General features: G+C 40.3%; 1 protein-coding gene across 2 annotated transcripts in view; it reads left to right on the top strand.

The window, feature by feature from the left end:
* NCAM2 (neural cell adhesion molecule 2) overlaps positions 1–12,187 on the top strand; it is a 595,057-nt gene that overhangs the window by 323,853 nt on the left and 259,017 nt on the right. For both annotated transcript variants that reach the window (XM_075542416.1, XM_075542417.1), the window contains exon 4: positions 663–806. In XM_075542416.1, coding sequence (XP_075398531.1) covers positions 663–806 — 144 coding nt within the window. The remainder of the gene's footprint in view (positions 1–662; positions 807–12,187) is intronic.

The raw sequence follows: 12,187 nt of genomic DNA, 5'->3' as shown, positions 1-12,187 counted from the left end.
ATTCACATGTTCATTATTACATTCAACAATGTTTCTATTTACGGAATACCTGGAAGCCACTGATTAGAGGTACTCCAATCCTGAGTAACAGAAATCTCCCTTGGCCATGTGATGTATACGTTTTAGTGGCAGAGACACACAAACAATACATAAACCTCAATGGAAAAAATATGTATATATAATGTTACGTGTAATATATCGTTATTTGAAGAAGAAGATAAATGGGAAAAGGAAATAAAGAAATAGGAACTATTAGAAAGAATATAAGGAATTTAGGGGAGCATGAGCGGTATCAGAATGATGGGATTGAGTCTGCTCTACTTAGGGTTTTGTGGCACAGTCTCGTATAGGTTTACATGGTCTAGAAAACCCTGTCTAGGGTGACTAGGAGTCAAAATCAACTCGATGACCGTGTTTTGTTTGTTTGTTTGATTTTTTTGTGTTTGTACGAGTGCGCATGTGTGGATTTTAAGGGTTTGAGATATTATTTTCAGTGATATGGAAAATTAATAGTTAGTGGAATGATTATATGTTTTAAATATCTAAAGGATTTTGGCTCACCTAATTATTTTATTATATACTAAAGCACATCAATTCTGGGATGTATTATTTGGGTACACAAAAAGGAATAATATTTTGATGTTTTTCTTTTGTCCAAACAGAAAAACTCACGTTCAGAGAAGTGGTATCTCCTCAGGAATTCAAACAAGGTGAAGACGCGGAGGTGGTGTGCAGAGTGAGCAGTTCACCGGCACCTGCCGTCAGCTGGCTGTACCATAATGAGGAAGTCACCACTATTTCCGACAGTTAGTATTTTGGTAACTCTCTAAGTTATATGTTCTAATAACCCGTTAATTTTAGAATAAAAACACCAATATTCCTGACTAAGTATAGAAAGTGCACTCTTTGCTCTTAAAAACTACAAAACTATTTTGGGAACCAACTTTCTAGACCAAAGGTGGGGAATCCTTTTTATTCTGCCAAGTGTTATTTGAAGATGTTAACCTCATTCTTGGGCCATGCAAAATTATTAGATTAAAAAATCATCCTGCTATATTTGGTCAAACATTTAACTAACTTGATCCTAATGTGAGGACTGTCTGCACCGTCTGTTATGTTTCCTTTTGCCTAAATGGCCTTCAGGCAGATGTCCCCTCCTCTGCTCTAAAATGTGGCCAGAGTACCAAATCCAGCCAGCCTGCTTTTGTGAGACATTGTATGACTAACTGAGGGGACCCCTGGTTGCACAGTCTTTAGGCATTCTGTTGTGATTCACAAAGTAGAAAGTTCAAAATCACCAGTTACTCTGCAAGACAAAGACTCCCACAGACTCCTGTAAACAGTGTTCTACTTTGTTCTGTCTACAGGGTCCTTATGAGTCTGCATCAACATGATGACAAGGGTTATGAGGGGGATTCTCTTTTGTTTGTCTTTTGTTTATTTTTTAATGACTAACTGGTATGGATCTACTATTGCTGTTTTTACAGAGTTAAATCTCAGTGACATAGGTTATCCCTTCTAAAAGCAAAAATATTTACTATGTGATTCTGTAAAGAAAACGTTTGCCACCCTTGCATTCTGATCAAGCAAAGACTAATACACATTCCAACTAGTAAAAAAGATACTAAAGAAATGACGGCATCAGTCTTGATATATTCAGATTATTATTTTATATATGATACTCCAAACATGATCTCACAGTTTTCAATAGTTAAACTTAAAATAACAGTTATATGAATGATGTTTATTATGCTAGGACATACTTTCAAGGACACCTACATATTCTAAATATTGTGGTGAAATGCATATGGATAATAGATATAAAATATATTCATTCAAATTGTCTTCATGATTTTGATTCAGTCTGAACTAAAATTCGAAAATAATATGACATCTGAAATTGAAAGCACAATTTGTCAGCATTATGTTACTTTATCATTTTTACCATTGTGCATTGGGAGCACTTTCAATTTAGAACATTTTTCAATACACCTGCTTAGCAAAGAAGTACAAAATAATTGAATCCTTTTTAAAACTTCCCATCTTAGTTGATTCGGTTTTGTGTTTCTAGGAGATGGAACTTCTATACTGTAAAGGAGAATAAAGTAGAGATTTAGAATCTATTTTAAAATATGTATCATCATCATGCACAACAATCATCATTTTTTAATTTTGAAAGAATTTTTATAGAATCAGTACATTCAATACTAGTCTGTTATTATCATCACTTTTAACCTTTAAACTAATTGTTGAAAAAGTATACTATTTTCTTTCATATTTTAGAATATAAGCTTTAGAATCTATTAAACTGTAACATGTTTTTGTAACATGTTTTCTGTTTTTTTCAACAATAATTAAAGACAGCCAATTTATAGTATTTAAATTACAATATATGAGAGCTCCGGCACTCTTAGCGGCAGCGGCGATTTTGCAATCCGGATTCTTTTGCCGCGGCCTCAGGCTCGTGCCTCTCTCGCCCTTCCTGTCTTCCTTCATGGAGAGCAGTGAGGCGCAGGCCAGGAGCCCAGAGGCTGGTGGACAGGCAGGTAGGCCAGTGGCCGCTTCCTGGTCCCCACCCCGGAGGCTGTGCAGGGAGCTGGGCCCTGGCAGCAGAGGGCAGTCCTGGGAGAGCAGGGACTGAGCTCACAGGGAACACCACCATGGCTCCTGGCCCCAGGCCCTGTGGTCTCAGCTGAGGGCGGCCTCGGGCATGGCCCCTCACAGGGCCTTTGCTCTCAGGGACCCCCCGGGTTCTGCTTCCACGGAAGCTCTCCTTGCCCGGAACCTCACTGGGTCACCGGGGCCCCTCGGAGGGCAATGGCCCCAACGCCGCAGGTGCGCGCTTTCCCAGCAGCCTGCTGGCCTGAGGTGGTCGCCCAGGTGGAAGCCATTGGGAGGACCCTGGTGGATGCATGTGGGGGAGGGGAGCCCTGCCTCATTACTGCTCACTCATGCTCGCCCCACAAACCTCGGACCTTTGCCTCTGGCACGTGCTACATGCTTCCTGGGTCTAATCTGGCCCGAAAGCTTCGGAAACCTGGCTGCAGTTACTCCCACCCTGCGCGATTGTTGCTGGGCACATCCCGGCTTTCTTATCGCTCAAGGACTCGGATGTGAGCTTACCCTCTCTGACTCTTCCTGGGCCTGCCTCTGCTGGCCCTCCAAGCAGGGCATCCATCGCCTGTGGCATTCGATTCTAGAATAATTCTCCCGCCCCTGCACCGCTTCTGTGCTCCGCTTCTGACCGAGTTCTGGCGGTGCTGTGTCTTAGGCTGCTGACCCTCAGATCAGTGGTTCACACCCATCGGCCACTTTGCTAGAGAAAGAGATTAGGCTGTCTGCTCCCTGGAAGAGTTATAGCTTCGGAAACTCTACACAGGATTGTGTGTGTGTGTGTAGGCTTGCACTATGTCTCGTCCCCTGAGCCCACTCCAGCAATGTTGGTGAATTCATGTCACTCTCTCAGGCCTCCCTGGCTGACCTGCCTGGAGCCAGGTCTCCATTTGCCTGCTGAGCCCTATGCCTCCTGCGGTGCAACCCTGTCTACCCCTGCACCCACTCACCTGGCTTCAGCCTCCCACTCCCCCTTCAGTTGAACCCAACTGAACTGGCCCCTACCCAGATAGTGGAGACAGACTTCCTAATCCCCAGCCCCATCCTAGCATCCCGCAGCCCACTCCCACTCTGCCCCGACCACCCTCCACTCTGGGCCAGCTTCCTCCCTTGCCGGCATGTGACCTGTCCTGATGAAGACAGCTGACTCAGAAAAGTTCAGTTGACCCTGATGCAGAGCAGAGCTGTTGATTCAGGAGCGGGGGAGGTCACCAGGTCTTTCTTTGGGGTGTCTCTCGGTGGGCTCAAGTCTCTAACCTTCTGCTTCTCAGTCTCGCCAAGACTCCTCCCTCCCTGGGACCCACCCCTTCCTAGTTCTCCCTGGACCTCCGGAACCATGTCTCCTGGTGCTGGTGCAGCCTCAGGATACAAGCCAGAGCTTCCCCTCTCTGCTCCCCCTCTTGGAAGGAGAGGCTGGTGGCAGTTTTCCTGCCTCGCTCCTGGCCAGGCGAAAGGCGGACCTGGGTACCTACAGCCCACAGTCCCCACCACATCTGCCCTGTGGATTTGCATCTTCCTGCTTCTAGAGAGCCCAGACAGCTGCAGGGGCCTCGGGCTTCCTACCTCCCCTCACCACCACCCCCAAACACGCATGCATGCCACCACAGTGGTCTTCTAAACTCAGGCAGATGGCGTTGCCTCACCCCCTCCACAGGCGACTGCCTCATGGAAGCCCAGGGCCACGGCCCCACATGCCTGGGTTGCTGCCTGTGAACTGAGCTCCTCGTAGGCTGCCTCTCACTTCCTCTGCTGCAGCTACACTGGGGCTGCTGGCTCACACTACAGCCCACACCAGTCTCTTCTGCACCCAGGACCAAAATGCCACACGGGCCAGCCTCCTGCCCTGTTCTGGGCCTATTTGTGACCAGGCCCCCTTTCTCCTGAACAGGCATAGGAATGCGGTGGGCTGACAGCAAGATAAGGTGTTATGTCCCCTGAGGGCCACACAATGGCCGGGGAGCCTTTCTAGAATTCACTGGGTCTGACCCAATGTAAAAAAATAAATTAAAAAATTACAATATATGAATGTTTTCAGCTTGCTTAGTTTTGGCTTTCTAGTGTGAATCCATTTTAAATAACTCATAATTTCAAGATAAATTTTAAAATATATATATTTTTAAATCACATAAAACATAAACTTCAAATCAAAGAGTGGTGGTGAATTGTAGTAGCGAGGGAATAGTAATCACTTAGTCCTTCAGCTTTCACACTTTGTTCCCAGAAATGCAGGCTGCTGTGATAGGGATCAGGACATTCTGTACTCCTTCTATTCCTCTCCTAAGGCTTAGTCTTTCAACAACTATTTAAAATGCCTTAAATGGAAATGATTAATATTTTACCCAAAAATAATTACCCATTTATATATATAAAACAATTAGATTTTAATAAGACCTTGAGTATAAAATAAATATTTCTTTGCTGAATGAAAAACATTTGGTAATATGATCAGTTGACAATAATTGAAATTCATTGTTTCATTGATTCTTATTGAGCTTTTTACATCCAGGGTGTCAGAGATATATATATATATTCATTCAAATTAGCAATAGCAAAATCAGCAAAGTAAAAATGACTAAAAATAAACAGCACAACAAACATGAAAGTGATATCACGGTTTTGTTTGATTTTTAAATTTTTGTTCTATTTTTTTTATTTATAGTGTATAAAAGTGTACCCAGGGCATTATGACAAAGGACAGAGTTTTCTAATATTAAGAAGTTAGAGAAACTTGTCACACAGTTCATCATCAAGCACTATGTGTATTTTTTTTTAATTAAGCCCTGGAAAGGCCTATTCAAAAAATCACTCTACAAGCAAAAGTATATATTAGTAGTGGACTTTTAAGAAGTAATATTCTTAACATGATTAACATGTGCTTCATTGATTATGCCAAGGCATTTAACTGTGTGGACAATGAAAAGCTCTGTATAACTTTGTGGATACTTCATTGTGCTCATGAAGAACTTATGCACAGGTCAAGAAGTAGTTGTGTGAACAGAGAAAGGCCATACTGTATGATTTAAAATCAGGAATGGTGTGTGTTTGGGTTGTATGTTCTCCGAATATTTGTTTAACCTGACTGTTGATCAAATAATCAGAAAAGCTGGTTTATATGAAGAAGAATTTAGCATCAGGATTGAGGAAGGCTTGTTAATAACCTATAATATGCAGATGACGTAACCTTGCTTGCTGAAATTAAGGAGGAATTGAAGCACTTCTTGTTGAAAATCAAGGAGTATAGCCTTCAGTATGGATTGCAATTCACTGTAAGGGAAATCAATATCCTCACAACTGAATCAATAGGTAACATTCATGATAAATGGAAAAAATTTTGAAGAAGTCAAGAATTTGGTCTTGCCTGGCTCCACAAGCAATGATTATGGAACCACCAGGCAAGAGATCCAAAAACATATTACATTGGGTAATTCTGCTGCACAAGACCCCTTAGAGTATCAAAAAGCAAGGCTATGACTTTAAGGAGAAAAATGCACCTGAACCGAGCCATAGTGTTCTTTATTGCATCATATCCATGTGAAAGTTTAACCTTGAAAAACGAAGATCATAGAAGAACTGATACATTTATCTTCGGTGCCAGAGGTGTACATTGAAAGTACTATGGACTGCTAAAAGAACAAACTAATTTGTGTTGGAAGAAGTAAGGCCAGAGTCCTCCTTAGAGGTAAGAATTATAAAACATTGTCTTACATACTTTGAACATTGTCAAGAGAGACCAATCCCTGGAGATGGACATTATGCTTAGTAAAGTGGAAGGGCAGAAAAAAAAGGAAGGCCCTCATCCAGATGGATCAAAATCAACATGATGAGCCCGTGGCTTCATCTGTGGGCTCAGGCAGAAGAACAATGCAGAGGATGAAACAGGACTGTTCAGGGTGTCATTCTTTTTTATGTAAGTTTGCTATGGATCAGAGCTGACTAGATAACACTTAACAACAACAATACACTCCTGCGAAGCTTTCTTACAATTCCATCAAGGCTGTGACCTTGGCTATTCACAGATTTGATTGTGATGTTAGATCCCATCATGGAATTAATTGAATTGTGTGAAATCATATGTATAAGGGATTTCCAATAAGAACCCTGAGCCCATCCAAATTGACCCCAGACCTAACTATCAAAGTAAAAAATTAGTTTATTCTAAAAGTTGAATATATACATGATGGGTAGATTGATTGACTGATAGACAATAGACAGTTTTTATGATGAGGGATGTGCTATTTGCAGTTGCCAGCTTAGTCTTGACAGTAGCTCTTAAACTTCCTAAATTTCTACAATTGATACTGCACTGAATCAAAACCCATGGATACAATCATATTGTCTTACCACAGTGTAATGCAATATAGTTCTGGTATAAAAGAGATATTCAGCATGTATTGAATTTTCAGTAAATGCTAACTAGTGTACTAATATACTAACCTCATAAAGAGCAACAAACACTGTGCGATATAGTGCCAGAAGATGAGACTCTCTTGGTGGAAGATACTAAGCATATGACTGAGGAAGGGTTGGCTTCTCAAATTAGACTCAACCATAATAGCACAGATGGAGTAAAGCCTGGAGAGAAATGCCTTTGGGATCTTCATTTGTTGATGGAACACACAAAAAGTGAGAAGAAAGAGCGGTATACATCAGCTAATAATTTTAAATTAGAATACAAAGAATAAATCTAGGAAAATTGTAAATTTTCTTTTTAAATTATTTGAAACGTTCAAAGACCAATAATCAATGCATTGATGGACTGGTGATGGCTATTCTGAAGGAAAAAATCATAAGGTGGACCTTGGCAGGAATGATAGGTTCAAAAAGAATGTCACTGTAGTCAGCATCAAACAGGATGCTTCAACATCTGTCTTGAAGTACAATGTTTTCTGTGAGAGGATAATATTTACATACATGAAAATCCAGTCAATAAAACCATTATTGAAATTTATAGACCAACCATTGAAACTACTGATGAAGAAATGAGAGTTCCACGAACATCTGCAGTATGAAATTAATCAAGATGAATTGATAATTATGGATATTGGAATGCAAAAGTTGGGAACAAGGCAGAATGAGTAGTATTTGGAAAATATGGTCTTGGTGATAGAAACATAGCTGGATATTGTATGAATGAACTTTGCAAACCAATGATTTCTTCATTGCAAATAGCCTTTTTGCACAAGATAAATGGCATCTATATACATTAACTGCTCCAGATAGAATGCATAGAAGTCAAAATGACTACATCTGTGAAAAGAGAAACTGAGAAGTTCAATATCAGGAGCTACTACCAGGCCAAGAGGCAACTATGGAACAGATCACCAAATGCCCATATGTAAGTTCCGGTTGAACTTGAAGTAAAATAAAAGAAGCCCAGGAGAGCCAGCATAGGACTGTGAGTACCTTCCACTTGTATTTTGTACCATCTGAAGAACACACCTGATGACAGAAGATCTGATGAGCTGTGGGAGGACATGAAGAATATAATAGATAAAGAAAGTGAAAAGATATAAAAATGACAGGAGAGTAAAAAAAGGTCAAAATAGCCATCAGAAGAGTCTTAAACTTCCTCCTCATTGCAGAATAGCTAAGACAAAAGGAAGGAATTATAAAGTCAAAGAGCTGACTGAAATTTTAAGGAGAAACTTCAGAAGACAATGTAAAATATAATGAAATATGCAAAAACCTAGAGTTAGAAAAAAACAATTAGAAAGAACAAGTTTAGCAAATCTTAAGTAAAAGAACTAAAGAAAAACAAGCCCGGAGTTGTAATACTGAAAGATTCCGTGAGCGAATATGGAATAATTAAGAAAGCATCAAAAGAAAAGAAAGAACACCCAGAATCCCGATCGCAAAAGAAGGAGTCAACATCTCACCATTGCAAAAGGTACCACACGATAGTTAGTCCATGTATGAAGGAAAATTTGCACTGCATTTAAAGCATTAGCCAAAAATGAAGCTCCAAGAATTGATGGAATAACAATTCAAATGTTTCAGCAAGCTGAATAATTAATAGAAGTACTCACTGTTTTATGCCAAGAAATTTAGCACACAGCTTCTTGGCCAACTGACTGGAAGAGATCCATTTTATACCTATTCCAAAGAGAGGTGGCCCAACACAATGCATTAATTATGGAGCATTATAATAACATCACATGCAAGTGAGATTTTGCTTAAGATTATCCTACAATCATTGGATCAGTTCATTGACAGGAAGCTGCGATGGTCCAGGCAAAATTCAAAAGATGCAGAAAAAGGAATATCATGGCTGATATCAAATAGAGCATGGCTGGAAGCACAGAATATCAGAAAAATGTTTATTTCTGGATCTTAATAAAGGGTAAGTAGTTTTGAGAAGAAAGGGAATTCCAGAACACTTCATTGTGATCCTGTACACTTGTTCATGGATCAAGAAGTAGTTGTGGAACAGAACAAGGGAATGCAGTATGCATTACAACCATGAGAGGTGGTCATGATGGTCGTACCTTTTCATCACACTTATGCTACCTGCTGCTTGAACAAATAATCTGAGTAATTAGTTATTATGATGAAGAACGTGGCATCAGGATGGGTGGAAGGCTTATTAACAACCTGCAAGATGCAGATGACACAAATGTGCCTGCTGAGCATGAGGAGTTCTTGAAGTACTTGCTGAGTAAGATCAAGGATGTTAGGCTTCAATATGAATTTCAACTCAATGTAAAGAAAACCAAAAAAGTCCTTTCAAGTGAACCAAGGGATAGCATCATGAAAATGGATAAAAGACTGAATTTGTCAAGGATTTCATCTTCTAGGATTCATAATTAATGCTCATGGAATCAGAAGTCAAGAGAACAGAGGACACAGTACATTCATTGTATAAAATGCTGCAGAAGAACTGTCAAAAAGCAGAATGTGACTTTGATGACTAAGGTGAGTCTGACCTAAGAGATAATATTTTGATTGCCTTATATGCATAGTAAAATATTGAATAAGGAATACTAAAGCATCAATATATTAGTTATTTTGCTGATGAAGCACCTTGCAAGTACCATGAATTGCCAAAAACAACAACAAAAAAATTCTTGCTTAAAAGGAGTTCATCAGGAATGTTCTTTAGAGACAAGGAAGGGGAGACTTCATTCTCATATATTTTTACATGTTGTCAGTCCTGGAAAGGAAATAATGCTTGGTACAGCGGAAGCCAGAATGAGGAAGTCCCTCAAGGAGGTTAATTGACACAGTGGCTTTAACAAAGGGCTCCTACATAGGAACTGTTGTGAGATGGCACTTCCTGGGCTGTATTTACTTCTGTCGGACACAGAGTAGTTGTGAGACACTTAACCAGAATTTGCTGGTACTTTCCAGAACAACAAGCATCCTATGGATTTGTATTTAAGACATCAACACAGTGATTAAATTCACTGCATTGCAATTAACAAAAAAAGGTCCTTGTTTGGGGGACACCACGTCAGGTGGATTTATGAAAATTATATAGACCTGTTTTATAACAAATGTAACAAAAGAGAGGATAAAGATTACATTCAATACAGGAGATGGTGTGGGCAATGTGTGAGAATTGCTTTTCTGAAGGAGGACTTAATCAGGTAAAAAATATGAGAAGATAGTAAACAGGCAAAACTTGTTATTGCTTTTTGTTTGTTATTTTTCAACAAGTCATAATTCCATTAGGAGTGAAACAAGTGGTGAATGATCACCCTGAGGGAAGATGACAAATCAAGAATAATTTTAAAATAAATAGAACATATGACTATGTAAACCCTTCAAATGTATATTAATAAGTAAATGTAACTATAATTACTATTAAGGCATAAAATTACTTTGGAAAGGAGGACTACCCAATTCAACATGGCTTTGAAACATCTGCTAAGAACTTTGTGGGTTTTATCCACAGGAGAGACTCAGAAATGGCTGTCATCAAAGGATTGATGTGATTTCATGTATTCTGGAATAGTATTATTTCCTGTCTTAGGATGTATTCTCTAGAACAGTGGTTCTCAAACTTCCTCACACCACAGCCCTTTCATAAAGTTCCTCGTATTGTGGTGACCCCCAACCATAACATTATTTTCATTGCCACTTCATCACTGTAATTTTGCTACTGTTAAGAATCGGGCAACCCCTTTGAAAGGGTTGTTCAACCCCCTAAGGGGTTGTGACCCACAGGTTCAGAACCGCTGCTCTAAAAAGGCAAAACCAATGGTGCATGTATGTGTATGTAAATAGAAGATTTATGTCAAGAAATGGTTTATGTAGTTCTAGAATTAGATATGTTCTAAAAGTAGTAAGTACAGTTCAGGTCAAGTCCATAGGTCAGATGTATGTGGGAAGTTTCACCTGACTAGTGTAGCTACAGGAGCTGGTGAGCAGGAAGCAAGGAGATGAAGCAGGAGAGCCATAGGCTGGTGGAGGCAGGGCTAAATAATTCCGAGGTTGATGGTCTGCTGACAGCTCCTGGGATGGGCAGGCAACACAACAGGCTATCAATGAACCGAACAGATCTTGGTCCAGCACAAGGCAAAGGAGCAAGAGAGAGCTAGGTTATCTTCAGGGTCGCTCTTACACAGAAGGCCACAGTCCCAAGGTGGTGTCATCAGTGTGTGATCTGACTTAAGGGGTTATCTCCATACCTACTTTCACCCAGATATGTTAAAAATAAACACACCCCTAAAAACAACAACAAAAAGCAAGACATCACATTGACTTATGAGAAAAATGAATTGGAAGGTAGTCAAGACGAGATTCTCTGGTCAGGAGAAGAAAGAATATCTCATACCCACGAGGGCTCCAAGTGAAGGCATTCACAAAACTTGTGTATATCAATGACCAAGTTTCAGGGAGATTAGTCACCTAGGAGCTTTGGTGTCACAGGTAGCTGCTACCTAGAAGGCCAGCTGTTCAAATTCACCAGCTGCTCCTCAGGAGAAAGATGAGTCTTTCTGATCTTATAAAGATTTATTCCCTGGGAAACCCACATGGACTGTACTAATCTGTGTCACGTTGTAAGTTAAATCAACTGGATCATAGTGCATTTGAATGAGCATGTTTCTGTGGTCGGCAGTTGTTCTTCCCCATAGCAACCCTGTGCGCACACACACACAACCCCATTAGCCTCTCTGCTGGAGAAAGACCTGACCTTTGGCCTTGCATAAAAATCACACATTTGGAAACCATGTGGGGAAGTTTTAGTCTATCCTATTATGAGTCAGAATTGCTTCACTGATAATTTTATTTATTTTTGGTGGAAGCAGTTAGTTGAGTGGGAGAGATGAGGGTACAAACAAGTAGCTTGACATATTTTGTGGAATTTCTTAAGAGTGCTATCTTTGGTTTCATTGTGAGAGAGATAGGCTTTATACCCCCCTAAGGAGTTTAGTCTCAGAAACTCAGAGGGGCATTTGTACCGTGCCGTATATGGCCACTATTGTTGTTGTTGTCAGGTGCCATTGAGTTCATTCTGACTCATAACAACTCTATGCACAACAGAATGAAACGCCACACAGTCACTCGTGTGCCATCCTCAAAAGTATCCCCATGTCTGTGATCACTGGTGCCATAACAGTGTCAGTCCATT

Source organism: Tenrec ecaudatus, chromosome 2 (assembly GCF_050624435.1).
Source record: "Tenrec ecaudatus isolate mTenEca1 chromosome 2, mTenEca1.hap1, whole genome shotgun sequence".
In the NCBI taxonomy this organism is placed as follows: Eukaryota; Metazoa; Chordata; class Mammalia; order Afrosoricida; family Tenrecidae; genus Tenrec; species Tenrec ecaudatus.
This window is presented reverse-complemented; position numbering and strand designations above follow the sequence as displayed.